We start from the raw sequence: 25,076 nt of genomic DNA, 5'->3' as shown, positions 1-25,076 counted from the left end.
ACTCCCACCATTAAAAGATCAAGAATGGCTGTCTGTTTTCAGTCTGTTTAAAGAATATTAATCTGAAAGAACTGGTATTGACCTATTTTAGAAAAAATAAGATAATGAATTGTAAAGAAAACGAGAGTCAAGAAAATTAATCTCTTTAAATAGGTCATTTTTCAACTTTGATTGATTGTCCTAGTTACACACTACAAAATTGTAAATGAACGATTCAATAATTTTGTCCAAGTATTCAACATAATGTATTATGATGCATGATTAAATTCTTAATATATTTGCTAGTAGTCTGAAAATGCAGAACTTCATTGAAAACTAGAGACGTAAAATCCCATTTAATCAGTTAACTGATTAAGTGGGATCTCAGCTGGAGCAGCCCCCTGCCTGCAGGCTCTGCTGGCTTTATGGGAGGCTGTGGCTTCCTGCTCCCAAGCAAGGCAGTTGCTCCTGGCCCTGTACAGCTGCCAGCTCCACAGAGCTTCCAGCTGCTGGCCCTGTGCTGGGCTGCTGTCCTGTGCGGGGCTGCAGCCTCCTGGTTCAGTATGGGGCTGACACTTCCAGCTCTAGGGCTATGGCTTCCTAGACCCGCACAAGGCTCTCAGCTTCACAGGGATGCTGGCTCCTGCCCCAGCCCATGGCGCAGTGGGCCCATTGGAGGGCTGCTCCTGGATCGGGTGATGCTTACTGGGTAACCAGTTACCTGTTCACATCCCTATTGAAAACACCAGAGATATTAACCATAGTAAGGGATACATTTTGTTCTCATTTATAAATTGTTGTAATAAATTATACAAAATATTAGCATCCTTGCCTTTCCTATACCTATTAGACTTCATAAAACTTTTATTAGCATTTCATTCTAGGTCTCAGTATCCAAGGATTTGTAATCCACCTTCACATTTTCATTCGGAACGCTTCCCATTCACCCCGGTCATTCAGAAAACACTGAATCCTCAATCATTTGATTCCACACGCTCCATTTTTAAGAGGTGCTTAGGACAGGTAAGTTAAAAAACCAATAATTTGTATGATTTTAATTTTTCTTAAATTCTTTTAGCAGAATCCAGGTGCACATGTATAAAGGACGTTAGGACTAGCTTTAAGGAACAAACATATATATTAACTTTTTCTTGAAGCCCACATAGGGTGGCGAGGTGTCTGGTTTTCAGCTGAACACCTGGGCCAAAAGGGACCGTTCCCAGCCAGGTGAAAATGAGCAAGCGAGGGAGCAACGGAGGAAATGGAGCGAGCGGGGTGGGGCCTCAGAGAAGGACCCGGGCAAACATGTTGTTTTGTCCGGTCAGAAAGTTGGCAGGTGTGGCAACCCTAAACTCAACCCACGTTTGCACGGTCCCATCACAGCTGCCTGCCCTGCCGCTCTTCCAAAGGAGCTTGCTTCGATGAGCCCCCGCGCTGCAGAGCGGTCCTGAAGAACGCCCCTTCATTCTGTGCAAACAGGAGCAGTGTAGTTTGCAACCGCTGCTGCCACAAACCGCTACCCGCCATCGCTACGGACATCGGTGGGGCCGTTGCTGCCTGACCCACCCTCCCGCAGAGGAGCGACGTGCGACAGAGGGGGGCACTTCCGAGGCTCCTTGGCAGCTCGGACGGGGAAGAGCGGCTGTGGCTAGGCATGGGAGGCATCTCACAGCCCCGCGCCGCAGGCGGGAAGAAAAGCTCCTCAGCGCCCCGCGGGGGACCTGTCACTCCCGGCCTCCCCCTCGCCGAGCAGCGGCACCGAGCATGCGCAGTTCTAGCCGAGCAGCAAATTCTAACGGGCGTGATAGCAACAGATACGGGCCTGCGGCAAGTGCCACTGGGCGCCGCTCGCGTGACAAGCTACGTAGGGGCTGGAGCGGCTGTGGGGGCGGGGTTCCGCTGCAGAGGGGGCGGGTCCGCGGGGCTGAGCGGGAGTTTTGAAGGCTGGGGCCGGCGGCTGGATGATGCGGCGCTGCCGAGGACCCTGGGCCGTTGGCCGGGAACAGCAGGAGCCGGTGCGTAGCTTCCCTTTATCCGCGAGCCTGATCCCGGGCAGGTGCGCGAGGAGCGTACGGGCACCCTCAGGCCCACACCCGGCGGGAGGCTGGGCCGCCGGAGTTGCTGCTGAGCGTGCGCTCTCGAACTGAGCATGCTCCGTGGCGACAGCTGGAACCGCCGCCGGGCTAGTTTTCCAGGGTGCTGCGGGCGCCGTGTGCATGGGGGAGGGGCACAGTCGGGAGCGGGGTGCTGCTCCGAGGAGGGAGTCCCGGCCCAGGCCAGGGAGGGTTCAGTTCCCCAGCCGGGCTGAGCCTCCTACAGGGGCCGCGAAGCGAGCGAGCGGGAAGGGAGGACTCTTCCCCCGCCCCCCCACAGCGGCACCCGCTTCCCCGGGCTGTGCGCTTAGGGGCGGGATGCCCCAGTGCCGAGCCACAGCAGCGCTTCCCCAGCTGGGGTGAGCGCTCAGGCGGGCTGGAGTCAGTGAGGTATCCCACCGGCGCCGCCTCTGAGCTGTAATCGTCTTACTTGTGTTCAGTCTTTAAAGCAATTCCTCATCCGCTTCTATGTCTGCGTAAACCCGTAAAGCCTCGTAGTAAAATTTTTCTTAGCTGCTGTTCTCCCAGCCGGAAGGAGACTGCCTTTTACTTGGAATCCACTGCAGAGTAAACCGCCTAACTCCAGGACTCTGGTCCCGCAACATCAATGGTCTGGAAGGAGCTCGGATGTTCTGGACCAGAGAGACCTGATGCTGGGGAGCATCTTGGAGTCCAGTGTTCGGGGAGCCTCACCAGCAGGAATAGCAGCGGCTGGGGACCCTGTCCCTGGGGAGTCACAGCGGGACTACTGGTGAGCCCTGGCAGGACCACCACCAACCCCTAAATCTGGCCAGCTGGGGCTCTCTGGTCCGGCAACATCCATGGTCCTTCCAGACCATGAATGTTGCTGGACCAGAAAGTTTTGGTTTTAAGAGGTGCAACCTGCTGCTGCATCTGCAGCTTGACACAAATCATGAGAATTAATAAAAATCAAATTATTTTAAAAAAGTTACACAAAGTGTACTCTCATAGATATTGTAAAATAGTGCACTGAGTTGTAAATTAACATTTTTAGTGATCAGATTTGCACCATTCTTTCAAGAAATTTGTGAAGCACTATCAGTGGGAAATAGGAATGTAACTGGTTAACTGGTAAGCCTGACCCTTAATGGTGAGAGCAGCAGGCTGTACACAGGTTACATGCAGTTGGCCCTGCTCCCAGGGAGTCTTCACTACATATTGCTGAACCCACAGTGAAACCTTCCCTGGAGCTTTATACTGCAGAGCTCACAGCATGTGTAATTATTTAACCATTAGAATTTTAAAGGTTACACAGTTATGTTTTCATATTGCTTTTTACATCCCTAGTGGGAAACTTGATTTAAATCAGTGACTTTTTTTGGGGGGGGGGGGGCTATGTAAATCACCTTGATTTAATTCAATGCACCTTTGAGGAATCCCATATTATGTACTTCAAGAATTCTCTCAAATGGGGAGGCAGTCTGATCTGATAGTCAATTCACAGGACATGGCATCAGAAGACTCGGGTTTTATTGTCAGTTGTGCTGTTGATTTGACTTGCATGCAAGGTCTCTCTCCTTTTCCCTATCTGTAAAGTGGAGCTCATACTTGTGCTACTTGTAAAGTGCTTTGTGGCATGCATATGAATAACACTTTGTAGGTTTAAGGCACTATTATTAGACCACTAAGAGGTGGAAGCAAAATAATAATCAGAACAATGTCTTTTTCAGAGCCATGATGTTTCATTTTATTAAGGATGCTAAGAGGTGGGTAATTGGCTAATCATGCAGTTGATACCATTTGTGTCAACTACACAATTAGTTAATAAGGGAAGGTGCTCTGTCCCAGCTTGTGCTGGGTCCAAGAGCTACCCCCATTGTGGCTCTGCAGTGTAAATGTAGTAAGAGCCACCTGGACTTGCTGTGGCCTCCCCTATCTCTTCACTCTGCAGAGGCTGTGTGTGTGTGTTTGTGAGAGATTGACCACAAAGATGGTGCTTGGGGAACCGGCTTTTAAAGTGGCTCCCCCCCCCCCAGCACTTACTCCTGCTTCATGCACCCTGCTGCCTCTGATATAGAGGCAGCAAAGGGGGGGGGGGGGAAATGCGAGTACTGTAGTTGACTAGTTGTTTACATCTCTACATTTTTATCATAAAAACAGTTAGCAATTCAATACAAAAGCTTCAGAACAAAAAAATAGTTGGAAAGAAATGATTGAGTGCTAGCATCTAGATTAAACACTAGTTTTATCATTTTATTATGAAATTCTGTAGGAGAGATGCTAAGGTATATGAAAAACCACTGCAATGAACGACATGCATTTTTGAAAATTATTCGCTTTTAAATTGTAGAACATATGAATGATTAATACATTATTTACTGGTTTAAACAGCAAGATGGCAATGTTGTACTCCAGGTTAAACCAAAAGCTGAAATACTCATAACCCATCTATTTACAGTATAGGCTATTGTGGCATAGATGCTTTTTTGTCCACTAAAAGCTTAGTAAATTAACTGCTCCATTCTAACGGATTTCTATGGCTTTTTCCAGGAATGGTTATACATGTAATATTTTAAAAGCCTTTCTCACAATGAAGGAATAAAAGCCCATTGCTTTTGCTCCAAAATGCTCCAAAAATGTTGTGATGTAGCTCAGAGTGACTTGGTCATTCTTTATCAGTATTATCAAGTTATATTTATAATGCATAGCCATAACTGTTTTATTTTGGTGAGACTCCATAGCCCTGTCAAAACAGGGAAAATTTCTACAATTTTGCACCAGAAGTAGTACAAGTTGAACCTCTCTAGTTTGGTACTCTTGTGAACTGCCCAGTGCCGAATTTGCCAAACCATGGGCAACCATTACCAACACTTCCACTGCCTGATGGGCTCTTAAAAGATGTGTAGGGATAAATTAAAGCTAAATAGCATCACAGAAAACTGAGAGCCAGGATTAGTGCCTGTGAACAAACTTTGAGACCACGGGAAGCTTGACCACATCCATGATAAGTGGACATCCAGCTAACTAAAATAATGCCGGGCCATGGATGTTGCCAGAGAATTCTGGACTAGAGAGGATCAATCTGTAATGCTTAGAAACCACAAATGTGCAGAAGACTCTGGGAACTTGTGGCATCTTAAGAGAAACCTGCTTTGAGAAGAGTTAGATCTTGTCTACAGGGAGAAGCTATTGTGAAATAAGTGAGGGTATGAATTTAAAGTGTAGTAGTTATGCTGTAATAGCTTCCCATGTGGACACATCTGCAGTAAATGCCTCTGTACAGTTTAATTTAATTCACTTTAAAAGTGAATTAAGGTAAACTTCACACAGGCACTCTTAGTGTGAAGTAAGTGCCCACAGGGGAGCTTTTGCAGAATACCTGTTGTGGGCTATTTCACCTTTTAGGCAAGCCTTTATGATATAGTGTTTTAAAAAGCAGTGTCTCTCTGGAGCCCTGACCATGCTCCATCAGTGACAGAACTGAACTGGTGAAATTAACACATGGAGAAACTTCTCTGAATAAAAGACTAATATTGGTAAACTTAGACTTCGATTAAATGGTGGTCTACCAATCTTCTAATGGCATTCCATTACTTTCCGAGGGAAGCTCTGTAAGATTTAGAAGAGATCAAGAAATCCTTTGCAGACACAAGGAACGCAAGTGATTCCCAAATTAGGCCACTGAATCACTCCTCTAATCAAGGTCAATTGACTCTCTCATTCATCCTATCCTCTAGAGTGGAGTTGGCAACCTTTTTAGACCAAAGAGCCAAACTACATCATAATTCAGAACAAGTGGTCAACAAAAAGCCGTATAAGAATGCCTATTTGCATTACTGAAAATGTTATGTCGTGTGGAGTTCCACAGTATAGGTAGAAATCAGTGGAAACATAGAGAGGTTGAGTAGTTGCAAGTGTTCATTTTATTGCATAACCCAGAACTAACTAGAACCAGCCCAAACCATCTGGGCTGACCCCAGTGACCTAACTCAATTACTATAACAAGATCTATATCTAGAACCCAATATACAACAGAAAATATACAACTTAATATTATTGATAATTGACATGATTAATAATAGCATTAATGAAACATACTCACCGGCTTTATTTAATGGGACTTCTGCTGCATCTTTTTGCACATTTCTTTGAAGTTTACATTATAATTGGTCAAATCCAGCTTCATGCACATATTCAGGCTGTCTTCTGTCAGTCTTATGGCTGTAGGGATGTGGGGCTGCAGGAGTTTGGTTGGGGTATATGAGGGGCTCAAGGCAGGGGGTTTGGGTATATGATCGACTTGGCACAAAGTTGGGGTAGGTAGGAGGTGCAGGAGTGTTATGGCAGGGAGCTTGAGATGTGGAGATACAGAGGGCTGGGAATGTGGGGGTGCAGGAGTCTGGGGATATGGAGGTATGAGAGTCCAGAGCAGGGGGTTCAGGTGTATGATGGACTCAGGGTTGGTGTGGGTGGGGTGGGGTGCAGGAGTATTATCACACTGCAGCCAGATGGGGGTTGGGCCCTAATTGGGGTCTCATTGGCCAGGCTTCATTTTTAAACAAAGTAAAATATTACGTCCAACACACAAAGTTTAAATGTTTTCTTTCTTTATGGCAGAAGTGGGGAACTTATTTTGGGTTGGGGGCCACTGACAGAAAAATCAGTTGGGGATTGAGAAGCAAAAAAAGTGAGAAGCAAAAAAAAAAAAAATTAGGTGGATAGCCTTTCATTCATTCTTATCCACTTGCACACCTTAGAGGGTCTGCTTAGAGGGAACTATCCTTGGACCCCTTGAATGGAGTAGGCCACACACCACAGCTTGAGAATGGCTACCCTAAGGCAAAGATTTTTTTTAACATAATTTTCTTCAAAATATCTTAGCAATTTGTGTCTTTCTCCTTGCCCATCTCCACTGACTTGCCCAAGCAGACACAAGTTCAGGGCATTGTACAGCAGAATTTGCAATGTTGGTGGGGATAGAGTAAAGAGAATGGAATGGGAGAAACCTGCTTTCCCCCCTCCCCCCCCCCCACTGAATGTGGCCTGTTGCCTAATGCTGTGTCTAGACTACATCCCTCTGTCGGCAGAGGGATGTAAATGAGGCACTTCGAAAGTGCAAATGAAGCGGGGATTTAAATATCCCACACTTAATTTGCATAATCGTGTCATGGCGCTCTTTCAAACAAGTGCCATTTTGAAAGAACCGTGTCTAGACCTCTGGAGTATAGGATCTCTCGTAAAAGCGTGCTGTTTTTGAAAGAACTGCGTCTAGACCGCAGTTTTACTTTCAAAATGGTGCTTGTTCAAAAGAACTCCATGAAGTGATATGCAAATGAAGTGTGAGATATTTAAATCCCCGCTTCATTTGCACTTTCAAAGTGCCTCATTTACATCCCTCTGCCGACAAAGGGATGTAGTCTAGACACAGCCTAATTTACTGAAAAAGGGGATTGTCCAAACACCCAGCCTCTGCAGGGTTGTGAGAAGAAGCTGGTGACTCCCTTCATACTATGTTTTTTGAGGGGAAATCAGTTGCTTGCTGCCAGAAGCAAGCATCTTAAGGCTTTTCAATCTTTTAAAAAAGATATGTTAATTGTGCCACAAAATCTTAATTATTTGCTAACATATTTTGTGTATTCTACAGGGCACCCAGGCAGTTGCTTCTAATAGAAACACACTCATTCAGTCAAATGCATCCCATTGCTTTGAAGTTCAGAAGTCATTATGACCCCACCATTGATTGAGATCAAGATGCATTGCTCTCATTCACTGAGTCAAATTAACAAGTAACATAACCCAAAAGAACTACAGTGGTGTTCAATTCATTGTTTCATTTACTATTTTTATATACATATTTTTCCTTATAGCAAAATGACTGACCAAATAATACTATTTTATCAATATCAATTGCTTAATAACATAATAAAACATCCTGATTGGATAATAATTAAATCAGAGTTTTAATATCATATGCTGCAAAGAACCGCAGGAAATGCACAGCTCTTCAATCCAGTATGCAACTAATGGTATATTAGGGTGCATTAGGACGAACATATCCAGCAGATGTAGGGAAGTGATTATTCCCCTTTATTCGGCACTTGATGAGGCCACATCTGGAGTATTGCATCCAGTTCTGGACCCCCCACTATAGAAAGGATGTGGATGCATTGGAGAGGATCCAGCAGAGGGTGACCAAAATGATTTTGGGGCTGGATGGAGCACATGACCTACGAGGAGAGGCTGAAGGATTTGGGCTTATTTAGTCTCCAGAAGAGAAGAGTGAGGGGGGATTTATAGCAGCCTTCAAATTCCTGAAGGGAGGTTCCAAAAAGGATGGAGAGAGGCTGTTCTCAGTGGTGATGAATGGCAAAACAAGGATCAGTGGTCTCAAGTTACAGTGGTCTAGGTTGAGTATTAGGGAAAACTATTTCCCTAGGAGGGTGGTGAAGCACTGGAATGAGTTCTCTAGGGAGGTAGTGGAGTCTCTCTCCATCCCTAGAGATTAAGTCCTAGTTTGACAAATCCCTGGCTGGGATGATTTAGTTGGGGTTGGTCCTGCTTTGGCTAGGGGGCTGGACTCAATGACCTCCTGAGGTCTCTTCCAGCCCTGGGATTCTATGATTCTATGCATCAATTTATTCAGGCATTCTCTTTTTTATATATGAAAAAGGAAACACATTTCAAACACTGGAGTAGTCTTACTGACTAGTGATTAAAGACTTACAGTACCACACCCTCTCAGTGATATAGTACATTGCTTAATTTTATTGTATTTCTCTAATGTTTGGTCTCTTGACACTCTTGTATGTATCTTGATATCTAGGAATGCAGCCTTCGAGAAAAGATTGACTTTGAAGTCCGCATGCGAGAGGGAATCTGTAAACTGCTTGCAGTGAGCACACAAAAAGATCAAGTGCTGCATGCAGTTAAAAACCTGATGGTTTGCAATGCTCGCATACTCGCCTACAGGACAGAACTACTGAAACAAAAAGAGGAGCCAGTCATGTGCAGAACTAGAGGATGGTTAGTAATAATCTTGGGTATTTTATTACAAAATAAGAATTCAGTGGCATGTTGTGCTTTTTTTGGGAAAAAAACTGTTTCGATCATTGTTACTGTTTGTATCAGGAGGCTTTTTGATCTAATACTTGTCTGGCCTCCTTCCTCTCCTCGTCCTCTACAGCAAAACCCCATAACAATTTGATCTTTGCATTATGCTAGAGCATTAAATCTGCATTTCATAACCTCACTTCAAGCTATTGAGTTTGGTATTTCAGAAGATCTAAATTAAGGTAATTTGTCCTATACTAAAACATATTGTGGACATTATCCAATAGTGTTCAAGATAGAAGTGTGGAATACAAGATTTGTACAAAACATGTGCAGGAATGTCAGGCTAGGTGTATGAAAGAATGAAGAACGGACAATCTTATCATAAGATTCTACTTCAGGGGTGGCCAACCCATGGCTCGCAAGCTGCATGTGGCTCGCGAAGCCGCCCCATGCCCACCCTACAATCTGCCCCTGGCTCCCTGTGCTCACCGGGTGCGGGGGAGCTGTCCGGCGTGGCAAAATGGTGCCGGCAAGATGGTGGCAGTTGATGGGCTACTTGCAGTTTTTAAAGGAGCAGCGTGGGTTTTTCCCCTCAACAACTCTGGCTGGTGGGAGGGCTTTTTTTTGCTCAACAATTTTGGTGTGGGTCTTCACATTCTTTCTGATGCTGTTTCGGCTCTCTTGGTTTAATGGGTTGGCCACCCTTGTCCTACTTGAATTGCAGAATGATTGTCAAAAAATTGCAGCTGAGTTGCGAACAAGCCATGAAAAATGCGGAAAAGTAATGGACCTTGTTATTTGCAGTAATAAATACAATTCTATGGATGTCTGCTGTTGATCTCCTGGTGATGAGAGTAGGGATGTTAGGAAGTGAGTAATTAGATAATTGGCTATCAACTACACAATTCGTTGATAAAGGAGGAAGTACTCCAAGAGCTACCCCTGCTTTGGCTCTGCAGTATAAATATAGTAAAAGCTGGGTGGGCAGGCAACCTGGCTCCTCCTACATCTGAACTGCAGAGCTGCAGCAGGGTAGGTCCCAGACCCGGCCCAAGGAGCTGGGACCTCTTTTGGAATTCTCCCCTTCCTCTCACGCCGTGCTGCTGCCTCTGATAGAGGCTCTGTGCTCCCCGCAGCGCTTTCGCCTTTGAAGTGTTGCAACAGCCCTAGAGCTGTTGCTACACTTCAAAGGCGGAGGTGCCCCGTCGACTAACTGAATAGTATTGCAAATTGCATCGACTATTCAATTAGTCAATTACTCGAAATTTAACATCGCTAATACAGAGGCAGCAAGAGGGGGGAATTCGGGTAGTCGACTCCACTATTTGCTTACATCTCTAAATGAGAGCAGAAGCCCCCATTGTCAGCTTCTGTCAGCCTAGTGGGGTCCAGGGCTGACAGCTGGGGCTCCTGCTTTCTGCCCCACATTACCAACATACACAGCTGTCAAAACTGTGGTGGAATCCTAATAATGCAGAGTCCTCAGTATTGCAAGCTAAGTAGGGTCTTACTTCTGGGAATATCTCCAAACCAGCATATTTTTATTTTAAATTTTCAGTCGTTTACTCTTTCTAAATGTACTTTAATGATAGACACACAGTGGTTAATTGGTACCCTCTGCTGGCCATTTTATTTCACTACATTTATAGTAATCAAAATACACGATTCTTCACAAACACGAAGACAAATGATTGGCTAAAATATGCCCAAATTAAAATTCCTGGGTGCTAATGTTGCTCTGCAAAAGGTCTAGAACTTGTATTCAATATTGAGAATAGTCGTACAGAGCTACCATTTGTTTCAGAGTATCAGTTTAATGAAGTATTATGTAGCAATTCACTACAGGAACTCTTCAAGCAGCTATGGGTTTAATCCCAAATGAACTGTAGCCATAGCAACAAACTTCTAACATTTTTCGTCTTTGAAATGATGCCTTTTGGGAGGAAATCTAGTTGAGAGAATTTTATGTTGTGACCAGAATAACATTGATGATTAAAGCTAAAATTTAAAAGTGTTTATGCACATAACCATGGTACATTTTATGCCATCATCAAATCTTTATCAGTTATTGTTTTTTGATAAGTTGAAGGCTTATATGCTGTTTTCTTTCTCCATCTCCAAAAGCAGAAAGACCAAATATTTTTGCTGATTCTTCTATCTCTAGTAGGCCTTTGATACTGTTGATCACAAGGTAGTGGTCAGGATGGATAAATATCTCTGATTTAAAAAAAAAATAAAGTTGGAGTTTTTTATTTGTCAGATTTTTTTTGATATTTAAATTGTTCTTCTTTGGGTAGTTCCCGTGGGTGCTCCATGTCTGGTGTCGGGCTGGTCCCGGCGCCGCAAATCAGAGCTTGCCGGAGCTGTGTTTGGCCGGACCGCGCGCGTGCGAGCTGGTTTTGCGCCTTTCATCCGCTGCACGCCATCTGGCAGCCGCCAGTTTCCTCTCATCCGCCTTGGGTCGTGGAAGGAGCTCCTTCATCTCCTCTGATATCTGAGTGGAAGTTTAAGAAAGACTTAAAAATATTTTTCTTTAGCCTGCTATTCATTACTTCGTTGCTTTGTGTTTAAAAAAAAAAAAAAAAAAAAAGGAGAGTTAATATAGTATAACCTGTTTTTCTATGCTTACAATTGTTAACGTGCGTTTTAGCTGCTGCTGTCGCTTTAGCCTGTAGTCTCAGCTCTCCAAAACAAAAAAACCAAAACAGTTCAGTTGTATATAGTTATAGTGTTTCCGTTTGGTTTCTCCTCCCGCTGCAGCCCCCTTAGCTCACAGGCTTGTTCTTCTTCTTCTTCTTCTTCTTAAAGATAAGGAAACAAACAGAAGGAACAGAAAGGTTTTTTTTTTCTTCAGGTTATACCGTTATACACCCTGTCTTTCAGTTACTGTTTGTTGCTAACCTCACTAGTTACCAGACTTAAGGGGCGGGGGAGAAAGGAAACAAAGAGAAAAGTGAAAAGGAGAGCGGACAGATAAAGAGGCATGAACTGACGTCTCTCTCTCTGACTCAAAATGCCGGGCTCTCCTGGGTTTAAAAAAAATGCTCTTTGTGCAGAGACTCAGTGCCGGTCTCTGACGGGTGCTCTGCCTGTGTCCGCTGCCTCAGGGAGGCACATATCCCCCCCGAAATGCAGCCACTGCGCTAAGCTAACTACCAGAACCCGCAAGGAGCGGGATTGGCGTCTGAAGGAGATTCTATTTGACAAGGCTCTCCTGCCTTCTAATGTTACTGGCTCCTCTGCCTCGGACCCTACACCAGAAAAGCAGAAGGCTCCTTCCCCGCCTCTGACTTCCCCAAAGAGGAAGAGAGCCTCTCCTGCTCGGTCCCTGCTGGTTGCCCCGCAATCGCGGGTGAGTGCAGATGGCAAGCCGGGCACCTCTGGCTCCAGGGTAGCCCATGCATCCACTTCAAGAAAGCCGGCTGCCACTTCTTGTTCCTGGCTGCCACTGGCACTGCAGACAGAAGGGCTTCTTAAAGGGCCAGTAGCATCGGCACTGATGCTCCCAGTACCGGCTTCTCAGATTCTTGCAGTCACTCCTCCGTGCAATAGTGATAGAAATGTAGCCATGTTAGTCTGGGGTAGCTGAAGCAAAATGCAGGACAATGTAGCACTTTAAAGACTAACAAGATGGTTTATTAGATGAACTTTCGTGGGCCAGATCCACTTCCTCAGATCAAATAGTGGAAGAAAATAGTCACAACCATATATACCAAAGGATACAATTAAAAAATGAACACACATGAAAAGGACAAATCACATTTCAGAACAGGAGCGGGATGCAGGGGGGGGGGAAGGAAGGAAGGTAAGTGTCTGTGAATTGATGATATTAGACGTGGGATGTCTGTGAGCTAATGGTATTAGAGGTGATAATTGGGGAAGCTATCTTGGTAATGGGTAAGATAGTTTGAGTGTTTGTTCATTCCTTCTCGGAGAGTGTCGAATTTTAACATGAATGACAGTTCAGAGGATTCCCTTTCAAGTGCAGATGTAAAAGGTCTTTGTAGCAGAATGCAGGTGATTAAGTCATTGAGAGAGTGTCCTTTCTAGTTAAAATGGCAAGAAACTGTTTTTTCTTTGTGATCTTGTCTGATATCTGTTTTGTGGGTATTAATCCTTTGGCGAAGTGTCTGAGATGTTTGTCCAATGTACATAGCAGACGGACACTTTCGGCACATGATAGCATAAATTATATTTCTGGATGCGCAGGAATATGTGTTCTTGATCTTATAACTCACTTGGTTAGGTCCAATAATGGTATCGGCAGAATGAATGTGTATCGAAGGGCTTGGCTATAGACAATGGATTGTGTGGTGTGTTCTGGATGGGAGCTGGAAGCATGTAGGTAACTGCATGAGTCGGTGGGTTTTCTGTAGAGAGTGGTGTCTAATTTTCCATTGTTGAAGTGGATCTCTCGTGTAGAATGGTCCAGGCTGAGGTTGATGGTGGGGTGTAGGTTGTTGAAATCTCTGTGCTAACATCTTTATGGCTGACCTAGAACAACGTTTCCTCAACTCCCGTCCCCTTTCACCCCTTCTCTACCTACGGTACATCGATGACATCAGAGGGAATCCTCTGAACTGTCATTCATGTTAAAATTCAACACTCTCCGGGAAGGAATGAACAAATGCTCAAACTATCTTACCCATTACCAAGATAGCTTCCCCAATTATCACCTCTAATACCATTAGCTCACAGACATCCCACTCTCCCCACCTCTAATATCATCAATTCACAGACACTTACCTTCCTTCCTCCTCCCCCCCCCCCCCCGCATCCCTCTCCTGTTCTGAAATGTGATTTGTCCTTTTCATGTGTGTTCATTTTTTAATTGTATCCTTTGGTATATATGGTTGTGACTATTTTCTTCCACTATTTGATCTGAGGAAGTGGGTCTGGCCCACGAAAGCTCATCATCTAATAAACCATCGTTAGTCTTTACAGTGCTACATTGTCCTGCATTTTCCTCCGTGCAAGGAGCTGTCTTCAGCACCACTGGCACCCTTGGTGCCTATTACTGACCAGGTGCCTGCGTCATTACAGCCACCTGAGCCCTCAGGCTCTCAGTCTGCATGCTCTGAACAACTAGCAGCAGCTTCTGCTAAAGCAGCATCAAAATCAAATGCCCAGGGTGAATTCTCTCTCCCCCTCCCCGGAGCCATCTCCTTACCCTTCTACTTCTGCATACCATACAATGGGTCACGGGGAATATCTTCGGCACAGTGTGTCGTCTCGCCACCATTACTGTAGAGAATGGAGCTGCTCACATCACAGATGCTCTAGATCTCGATTCCCTTCAAGGTGCTCACGTTCACCGATCCGCTCACCGTGCAGTGCTTACTACTGCAGGCACGGGGTCACTCTTCAAGGAGAAGTCCTCCACCTGCTAGACATCGGAGCCATAGAGCAAGTACCCATGGAATTCTGGGGGAAAGGGTTTTACTCTAAAGGTATTTCCTAGTTCCCAAAAAGTCGGGGGGGGGGGGCGGGTGGAGGCCTATCCTCGATCTGAGAGGTCTAAATCGTTTCATTCGAAAGCAGTGCTTCAAGATGACCACACTGGCGAAGATCATACCAGCATTAAACAAGGGACACTGGTTGCAGTCCTAGATTTACAAGATGCGTACTTCCATATCACAATATATGTAGCTCACAGATGATTTCTGCGGTTTGTAGTGGGGGATGAGCACTTTCAATACAAGGTGCTCCTGTTCGGCCTTGTCTCGGCCCCAAGAGTGTTCTCCAAAACACTTGCAGTAGTGGCTGCCCATCTACGCAGAACGGATGTCTCGATTTTTCCCTTATCTCAATGATTATCTCATCAAAGGTCACACTCTCTCAGAGAGTCATCACATGATAGCCGAAACTCATGTTCTATTCGACTCCCTCGGCCTCATTGTAAACATGCAAAAATCGCGTCCATGGCCAACTCAAACCCTAACCTTTATAGGAGCCCGACTCGACTCCCTGTCAGAGAGAGCTCATCTGCCAGCCGAGCGCTTTCAATTCATACAGGACTTAATAAAAACGGCCCTGCAATCTCCAACACTCCCAGTACATGTATACCTGCAGCTTTTGGGTCACATGGCGGCAACTACAATCATTGTGCCCCATGGTAGCTTTCTGCCCTGACTCCTGCAGCCCCTGCCCTTAATCCTTCCTTACCCTTTAACTCCCTCCTTCATCCCTCCCCATATCTCCAGCTCCCTTTCCCTTAACTCTGGTTAAGTCTTCTAGTAACATATCATTCACAATTTTATAACATACTGAAATGTACAGTACTTGTAAAGAGAAACTGAAAATATTAGACTATATAATTACTTAAATGTATATAGTTATAGTGTATCCTCATAGATAGCAAAAAGATGTACCATATGTAATATAAAGGTTCTATTTGTAAATCAACGTGCCATAATACCTGCCAAAGAGAATGAACCATACTTTTTAGAAAATAACCGATGTACAAGTGGAAAAGGTGATTAAAATCCATTATTTAATTTGATTCTTTCCATTAGGTCATTTAAAACTGTTCATCTCAGTTGTGTCAGAAGCATAGATTCTTGGAGGTACATTTGAGTGTCTGTCTATTGGGTTTTTTGTGTGTGTGTTTTCCCCAGTGATTTAGAGAACAGGACAGCTGCTGATCTACCCAGAAAGCTCTCTTTGGGTGTGTCTAGACTACAGCGTCTACACTACCGCGACTACAACTATACCTGCGTCTATACTACCGCTGAGTTCTGTCGACATAACGTCGACAGAACTCAGCAGTTTTGTCGACGCTGGTAAATCTCATTTTACAAGGCATAACCCCTTTTGTCGACAGAGTTCTGTCGACAGAAGGTGTTACTGCATCTAGGGTTGGGTCTAGACTACAGGGTTTTGTCGACAAAGCAGCTTGCTTTGTCGACAGAACTGAATGTAGTCTAGACGCTCTTTGTCGACAGAAGCTTTGTCGACAGTATCTGTCGACACAACTTCTGTTGACAAAACCCTGTAGTCTAGATGTACCCTTTGACAAGGACTATATAGAGTTCTGTCCCATCTCAATTCAGAGGGCATCTGAAACCATTAGTGGAGCTTTATGTTGTGGTGCCATCAGCATTCTGACAGTTGGGCCAGATCAACACTTAAAAAAAAATGCATTGGTGCAGCTGGACTTGTGGTGCTGTGCTGCTGCAGCACTTTAGTGAAGAAACTACTCTGTCACACTACTCTGACAGGAGAACTTCTGTCATCAGTGTTGCTATGTCACTCAGGGTGTGGACTTCTCATTCCCCTGAGTGATACAAGTGTAGCCATTTAGTATAGATCAGGCCTTGGATTTTGTTGAATGCAGTCAATCATCTGTTCCAGAGTCTGGTACTTAGTTGAGACTCAATTCAGATAAGATTGGTGATGACTTGAGGGTTTGAGAGCAAATGGATGTAATTGTGGAAGTGACTTTTGCCCTCTCAAATGAGTGGTGTGTTCACTTCTTACTTAGATTAACAGTCTAGGTGCTTCTGGATGCCAAGATATCAGTAATGATTAGGAGCTCTTAACTTGACCAGGAGATAGGACAGATTGTAGATGGATGTGGAGCTCACTATTGTTCATTCCTTTGGTTCCTTCAGATTGGTCCATCATATTATGATTTACACCCATGGTGTCCAACATGCTAGCCACTAGGGGGTGGCTAGTTGGCTTGAATAATGTGACTATTTGGCTGGTTGAGTGTGGCTAGTTTGCTATTGCAGTAGCCACTACTGTGACTGCTGCTTCAGAACTGGCTGGACATTGTGGGTTTACATGGAACTACGTTTTCAAGACCGCTTGAAAACTTTAATTTGTGCAGAATATCGCTGTCCCCATATTTAATGGTACTTTTCTCAGGGAATATGTCAGTGCTTCAGAAGTTGTATCGGCTTCTGATTTGTTTCTAGTTTCAATGCAAGGTGTATTATTTATCACCTTGGAAAACACAACACTTGTCAATAACTTCTGTTAGTTGAGGAGGAAATGTTTATCTTTTGCAACTTTCAAGACAAACAAAAATGGACAAAGCAAATTAGTTAGAGCTCCACATGAATACACAAGTGGTATCTGCATCCATATCCACAAAAATGAACCATGGATATCTGCATACACATCAGTATATGGACACTGTATCTGACATCTGTATCTGAGCCATGGCTGTAAAGTGGCTATACACAGATTCGTGGGGCTCTAATTATAGTCTCTTCACATGTGTAGAAGGAAGGAGATGCAATAGGCATATCTAGATTTTCTTGGAGTTGGAAAATGTAGGGGAGACAGCCCTACTCACTTACCCTTCAGTATCCAATTTACACGGTTTGAGGATTGGATCCTCTATGATATTAAGTAAGTTTACATTATCTTCCTCAAAGAATATGCAGAACCCAACAATTTAAGTGTGGGCTCCTCTACATGCAAAGGTAGTCAAACTTTTCTCAAAAGTGCCTTGACCTAACACATATGAAACTTTCATCTTACATTTTTTTTATTCAGTTAGCCAAAGCTTGCTTTTTTAGAGATAAAAATACATTAGTTCAAATCTTCTGTTTCTTTTGGCAGGTGTGCAGATGTTCAGAGTAAGGTGCGTGCAGCATGCAGAGGAAAGGTTGCCATATCAGGTACACAACTGGGTGATGGTTTCATTTTGTTTTAAATGTAGAAAAATCTAATTAAATATATACATTGGCTAGTGTTTTCATATGACCAAATATACAAACAAAATGGGACTTTAAAAAAAGCCAAAATGATTTAGGACCATAAACGTTTGTCTTCTGCTCAAGTAATTTGGGTGCTTTTGAAAACTTCATCCATGATCTTCCTGTTGGTTTCAAGAATTTTGATTTTGAGTGCTTTTATATCCTTAAATGCATAAACACATTGAAAAGGAAGTATATTAATTTACTTAAATGTGTTTAAAGTCTTGGGATAAACATTTCAAAAGTGCCCAACTCCCTTTGAAAGTGAACAGAATTTGTGTTAGGGCTTTTAAAAATGTTTTCTATGTTCCCTCATAGCTCAACTTCTACATGATCCTACAGTGAAATGTGTAATATAATACAGTACACATTTGTTTTTAGCAACCTTATAAAAGCAACTGCTGCTTACAAGCAACATTTCCCCTGGGAACACTGTCCCTGCTGTGAATTGTCAACACTCCCCATAACAGCAACAGCCACTTAGGAGCAACATAGCAAAAGGGTACCAATATGTTGCTACTACAGGTGGAACCTCTCTCTGGTCTGGCACCTTGGGACCTGAGTGGTACAGAACTACAGTTTGCTGGACCAGGGGAGCTCAAGGATCCCTTCACGGCTACTGGCCATGCTCTCAGCCACAGGCCCACTGCCCCCAAACCCTGCTAGGGCTATGCTCCCCAACGCACTGACTCTGTCTGAGGCTGCATTCTTGCCACTGGCCTGGGCTGCGCTCCCAGGTGCTGTCTCTGCTGCTTCTGGCATGAGTGAGGCTATGCTCTTCACTATGCTGGCCTGGCCAGGGCTGTGCTGCCATCCCCCACCAGTCCCACTGCTCTAGTCTGGGAGGGGCTGAGTTCTCCATGATGCTGGCTAAGGCTATTCTGCTGGCCCCACTGCTATCAGGTCTGCACTCCTGAGGGGGGCTGTGCTTCCTAACATGTCAGCCCTGTACTCCCCCCACCAGTCAGCCCCTGAACCTGGTCAGCCTGGGTTCTCTGGTCCAGCAATATCCATGGTCATTCTGGACCACGGATGTTGCCGGACTAGAGAGTCATGAATTTCAGTGGCTCAACCTGTAATGAGTCTACTATAAATAATACTTAACTTTTATTTAGTGCTTCATCAGCAGAGCTCAGAGTGCTTCACAGTCCTTTATTTATTCTCAGAACTCCCCTGGGGGGGTAGAGAAGTATAATTCTCATTTTATGGCATTGATTTTTGACATGATATGACAAAAGATACAGTAAGGAAACTACAGGGAAACTGAAACCTTAGATTCCAAATTTATCTTTCAAAATGTTATTCTAGGAATTGAAATTCATGTGTATGAATTTGAGTAAATCAGGTGTTCATGTATTGAATACATTTTAAAAAGTTTATACTGTAGGTTCTGCACCTACACAAGCATATATACATGTTGGGCTTAATAAATATTCAGTTTTAGCCTTAGTGTAAATGTGCTACTATCTTGACATTAGTGATGTAAAAAGTCATTTAAAAATCCTCATGGTTACATCATGCACTATGGGCTCTGCATTATAAGTGAAGCTGGCTCCCCTTTTATACTGCATAGTCTGCAGCGAAGCCTCCCCTAAAGTCCCAGTGTTGCAAGGCTGAATTATTGAAATTTTCAGGAAGTCACAGAGGTCTCAGACAATCACAAAACTTGTGATTGACTTGTAGCCTTAACCATGACTATTAAGTCATAGTGTGGATGCTAATGGTGCTTGCACAAATCTGGTAAACATTGACGGTGCTTTTTTAATTCACTTTTTAAATGAGCAATAAATACCGGAATACACAAGTTAAAATGACTCTATTTTTATTATAGTAAAGAACGTTTTTAAAAGAAAAAATTAACTTTTTCTTTTAAGGCGTACACAAAATATGCTCTGTCTCCAAGGCTTAGTAGAATTTTATAATAATTTGGTTGGATGCTAGGGCACAAAAAATAGACTCAGATGAGTGGCAGCTCTATTTCAGCATGGAGAGGGGAATACATTTGTTTTCCATAATTTTCTTCTTATATTGTTGTCACATTTAAATCCCCCCTGGCATGAAAAAATTATGTAATTTATTTGTTTTACTAGTTTGTCAGCAGACAATAAATTACATGTTGATCAAAAAGCATAACTGTAATTTCAAGGTCTTGTTTTATAATGATCTATAAATAAAATGTCAGAAGAAATCATTGGATTTAAAATTGATTAATTATACTATCTAATTTAAATCCATATGGATTTACAACTAATTGTAACTGAAATTAAGATGTGTAAAATTGATCTGAATTTTTGATAAATGGATTACAAGTATCCTGTTAAACTTGTTCAAGTAATTGAGTCTATATCCTGATAACTTTCTGAGTAAGGCGCATATTTTTCATCTTTGTCATACCAAAGTACTCTTTCTTGTTTTTTGGAGCATTAAAGCAGTCATTCATGACTTTCCATGGTTAAAGTTCTGAAAAGTTTTTGGAACTCCCTGTTTCCTATACAGGCACTCCCTGACTTACAAACATTTGCACTTACAAACAAAAGCTCACCTGCAGCCTCAGTTAGGGACATCCTTAGGATTTATGGGGTCCTATGCCTAACGGGGGATTACAATTTTTGAGATGTGAATATATAATCTTTAGCAACACACTAATTAAATATTTTAAATTAAGATCCTGTAGACAAACAGTAAATTCAGAAACTGACAGTATATACCTGGGTTGGCAAATGCCTGATAAATGATGTCATTAGCACTTGAATAGCTGTTTCTCAGATTCATTGTATTCTTCATACAGGTAAGGACAGCCCTTGCTTGAGAGAGCAGGCAAGAAGCACAGGTTGAGGTGAGCAGTGTAAGTGTTGGCTGGAGGACTCCAGAGGAGCAAGGGATGATCACACAGCCAGCGGCTGGAGGGAAGCAGTGCTCTGAAGGGGAAACTGCTGCTTCTCTCCAGCTGCACGGCTGCCCCTTGCTCCTACGGAGTCCTCCATCCCATTTTTGCACCTCTCACAGACTCCTAGTGAGCAGGAGCTGAGTACAGCACAGGGGTGTGTGCTGGGGGTTGGAGCTGGCCTCAGGAGCAGGCAAAGAGGGTCAGGTGATGTCCCCTTCAGAATCTTCACCTAACTCCTCATCCCCTCAAGCACCAGTATTCAAGGTTAATTAAAAAAAAACTTTTTCATTGCAAATATACAATATTTCAGCTGCATTATGGATTAAATAGGCTTTTGTGGGCTAGCCTAGGAATCTAGGTCTTTATAACATTGTTTTCATGAGTATGGATTCCGAGTTCCAAACAACTGATTTACAAACAAACTGTTAGACCACAACCTGTTAGTAAATTGGGAATTTCTTGTATTTTATAACATTTAGATCTTTGTCTTTTAATGCTGAAATTTTCCATGCTCAATGCTTTCCCTCCCCCTTTAATTTGAGATCCCTGTAGCTTTTTGAATTAATTAAAAAAAATTACTTTTAGACAGAATGACTTACTTGAAATTTTGAAACTGAAAGGCAATTTCTGAAAGTGCCTTATCTTAGTTTAAAGTATCTGTCATTTATTTTTAAAAAGTTAGGATAATTTAAAATTGTTTACTCACCATCCAATGTAGAAAATTCATCACCTGTACACACTTAAAAATATGAGTCTGTAAGTGCTACAATTCTTAATATAGTGAATCACACTTCAATCGTGCCTAAATGTAAACAGTTGTAGTTAATGTAATTCCAGGAACTGTTTCTACAGTTTTCTGGTTCTTCTTGTGTCCCTCTACCACAACCATAGCTTTTTTCCAGTGTTTGGTACATGATATGGCTTGATTCTGGTTAGGGGATTTAAAATGCATTTAATATTTCAGTAGTTACATGGTTACATATGGAGGCGAGTAGGCATGGGGAGCCGGCTCCCTGCATGTATTGGGAGCCTACATGTAACTGTGAAGGTTAACGGAGGGCTGCTGGCAGGCAGGGAGCCTGCCTGAGGATCCCACTGGACTGCTGTCTGGGAGCTGCTTAGGTAAGTGCCTCCTGGCCCGAGCCTACCTCCTGGCATCCCACCCTCCTGCACTCCAATCCCCTGCCCTCGGTCACTATCCAAATCATTTATACCTCCCTCCTGTACCAGGTCACAACTCCGTCTGACCCCACATCCTCTCCTACCCCGATATCCATTCTGCACCCAGCTGCAGTCCCAGTCCCTGTACCCCTTACATAGAAAAGTGTGGCCCTTGACCACTTACCAAAATCTTGAGAATAGCCCCCCATAAAAATTATTGCCCAACCCTGTGATAGATGATTTGAGATGTGATGCTTGTATAGTTTGTAGATATATTAATAGTGATATAGGCCTGAAATTCTTTGGCTCCATTGCATCCTTCCATGGCTTCAGGAGTGCCGCATCACATGCGCCTTGCCAGATCTTGTCTACCTTGTGTGGCTGTCAAGGCTGATTCCCCACACTGGTACGATGAATGCAGAAGTGGGGGCCCACAAAAGTACTCCAAAAACTTATCTTTCCAGAATTCGGTATAAAATTTCCCCCCAAAATCCTAAAAATCTGCTGCCACAAACAGGGGTGGACATTGGAGAAAAGAAGTTGGGGTGCTCTGGGGTTGGTTTCAAAGAGATTGAAAAAGAAAGAGAAAATATAAACTGCAGTCCTCTAGTCAGAGGCATGCAGATATCCACAGACAGATTTTCCAGGACACAGAACTGAACCAATACTAGGTTAGTAAAAAAGAAAACTTTTTATTTTTTATCAAAACAATACTCCTGATACAAGCATAGTTGGATCAGCTAGATGGTAAGAACCACCAGTTAATAAACTCATGGGAATTTTCCCATGGGCTCCAAACTTAGTTACAAAAGGGAGGAAAGCCCATTTCTAAAAGCACAGACATCAGATCCACAGTCCCAAACCATTTAGCTAAATGAATTTATCTAAACTTTACCCTATTTACAGATGGTGAAGAGTCTTTTCTTGGAGAAAGACATGTTGTTTGTCCCCCTCAGTATCTGGAGAGCAAACTGGTCCAGGGACAAAGGAGGGAAAACCCCAAAATTCCTTTGTCTCAGTTTGAAATCCCTGCCTGCATTTATATTGGCTGAATGCTACCTGGCTAGGTACAGGGACATAGTTAACTCCTTAGTCCCCAGGCTTCTGGCCATCCTTCATGACCATAATAGTGGCTGAGCACAACTTAAGTAACTAGTTCTTTGTTGCTGGTCCAAAGTGTCAGTCCAAATATCAGTTGGTGGCTAGAGTTTCTGAATCTGGAAATCCTGCTGAACATCTATCACTGCAATGTAACCAAAGAATATGTCTGTACCTGAAGTACTCAGTCATCAGTATAACCAAGTGACTGTACCCAGCCATCAGAGCATTTGTAATTTTCATTTAAAATGGTCCTCATTAATGCCAGCACTGACAATAATATCAGCAAACATGAAGAGCTTTCGTGCCAAATGCACAATCTTATAGCCAAAATGTGCACTGACTAAGTTGTGCAGAAGCCCATTGTTCACTAATGGAGGAAATACAAAAGTCACATTAAGGTCTTCTTGCGAGTATGGATATTACCTGTAGCAGCAAGAAATCATGAATTATCATCTGGAAGCTTAATAGTTGCCTAGGAAAGGCAGAAAAATGCTACAATGTCCTTTTAGATATTGTACCAACTCCTAGAAAATGGAAGAGCACCAAACAGACAACTTATGATGTGGCTTAAGTAGCAAGAAGAGTGGGAAACTTATAATTTTGAGCCACCATGCAAAATGACCAAATTAACCTCCAGGAAAATGCCTCTAAGAATGGTAAAGATGCTGGTCTGGATAACATTTGTGCTGAACAAATCAAACACTTTGGACCAGCATTAAGGTTATTACAGTTGAAACAAGAAGAAACCTTAGATGCAAAAACCTCTTGGAATAACTGACAGACGGAACTTGCTGCAGAAGTAATTGTGTTTTTTTTTTCCTGTATTTTTTTGGACAGACCAACTCCACAGCTGCTGCAGTTCCTCTATAAAAAAATAAAATGTTAAAGATTTTTAATGAAAACCAGCATATTTGTCTTAATACCATTCAATGATGCTTCTCCAAGTCACCTAATATATTGCATGCTCTTTTTGAGGTTGCTGCATTGTACTTTGGAGTCAACTTTGTTTTAGAGTTCATTTCAGGTGATCTGTATTGAGGAATAAATCTGTAAATAATGATAGGTAGTGTCAGATAACATTGAATAACGGTAGATGAACTAATAATTCTACTTAAAGAAATACCAACTCCATTATTGGTTATTTACAGCAAGAATTAGAAGAATTAAGCTGCTCTGCCCTTTAATATGGTTATAAAGTAAAAGATAGCCATTTCTTTTAACTAAGAAGCTTTTATTAATTTTTGTGTCATTTAAGGTGATCCAAACTTAGTATGTAATACAAGTGGAATTTGCTGAATGACTCAGTGTGGCAAGGGCTTATTCTTGGCTTGTTAAATTTCTACAAGATTGCCTTTAAACATAGAGGAGTTGTCTGTCTTGCAGCAAAATGAGTGGTTCCCAAGGCAAACATATGAAGAGTATATCATTTAATGTGTCTTCACTGTATGGTGGACTTAAATATCACTCAGAGCCATGTTATAGCAGCCACCCTGAGATTTTATTTCAGATATTCTTAAATAAGATTATAAACTATGCTTGGATAAAGAATATTTTAAAAGAGAATGACATTTCATATTGAACTAGTTAAATTATGAAGTTTCTTTTGGCACTAGTGGTTATGCTTGAATTAGTTATGCTATTTGTTGGAGAGAAAGTATAGGCCCTATTACATCCAGAAAAATAGATCAGAAATATTCTGTTTTATTTGGACGATAGGTCTTATAATTTAATTTTTTCCTTTGCTTCTTTAGGTATTCGCATACCATTAATGTGGAAAGGCTCTGAACACTTCAACAATAAAGAAAGTATGTTAGATTTTATTGAACTCTTATGTACAGATAATATTAATCACAGTGTAAACTGGACATGAAGTTGAGACCCTCATTTTCACCTATATTTTTGAGAGAATTTTGTAGAACTGTGGACTAGTTGTGCTACTGCTCAGTAGCTTTTCTCTGAAGGTAATGGTGGTAGAAGTTTTAAAATAGGTTAGGATTGTGAAGTTTCTATTAATTTAAATAGCTTCTACTGAGAAAGTGGTGCTGTGGACAAGAACGGGTATATCTGAGTTAAATGAAACTATAATACTATAGAATATGTGGGCGTTTGGGATGCTTTAGAGAAAGATGG

General features: G+C 42.8%; 1 protein-coding gene across 3 annotated transcripts in view; it reads left to right on the top strand.

Moving 5' to 3' along the window:
* The first annotated feature begins 1,426 nt into the window (after positions 1-1,426).
* The window catches only part of RTKN2 (rhotekin 2), a 68,444-nt gene continuing 44,794 nt past the window's right edge, over positions 1,427-25,076 (top strand). Inside the window, exons 1-4 of one of the 3 annotated variants that reach the window (XM_075934886.1) lie at positions 1,427-1,994; positions 8,857-9,056; positions 17,661-17,719; positions 24,698-24,751. In XM_075934886.1, the coding sequence (XP_075791001.1) occupies positions 1,941-1,994; positions 8,857-9,056; positions 17,661-17,719; positions 24,698-24,751 (367 nt within the window). In that variant the 5' untranslated portion in view covers positions 1,427-1,940. Of the gene's footprint in view, positions 1,995-2,026; positions 2,824-8,856; positions 9,057-17,660; positions 17,720-24,697; positions 24,752-25,076 lie in introns of those variants that run through there. The other 2 variants (XM_075934885.1, XM_075934887.1) reach the window with 2 other exon arrangements.

The sequence above is a fragment of the Pelodiscus sinensis genome, chromosome 8, assembly GCF_049634645.1.
Source record: "Pelodiscus sinensis isolate JC-2024 chromosome 8, ASM4963464v1, whole genome shotgun sequence".
NCBI lineage: Eukaryota > Metazoa > Chordata > Testudines > Trionychidae > Pelodiscus > Pelodiscus sinensis.
The sequence above is the reverse complement of the archived record's forward strand: the minus strand, read 5'-3'. Positions and strand labels throughout refer to the sequence as shown.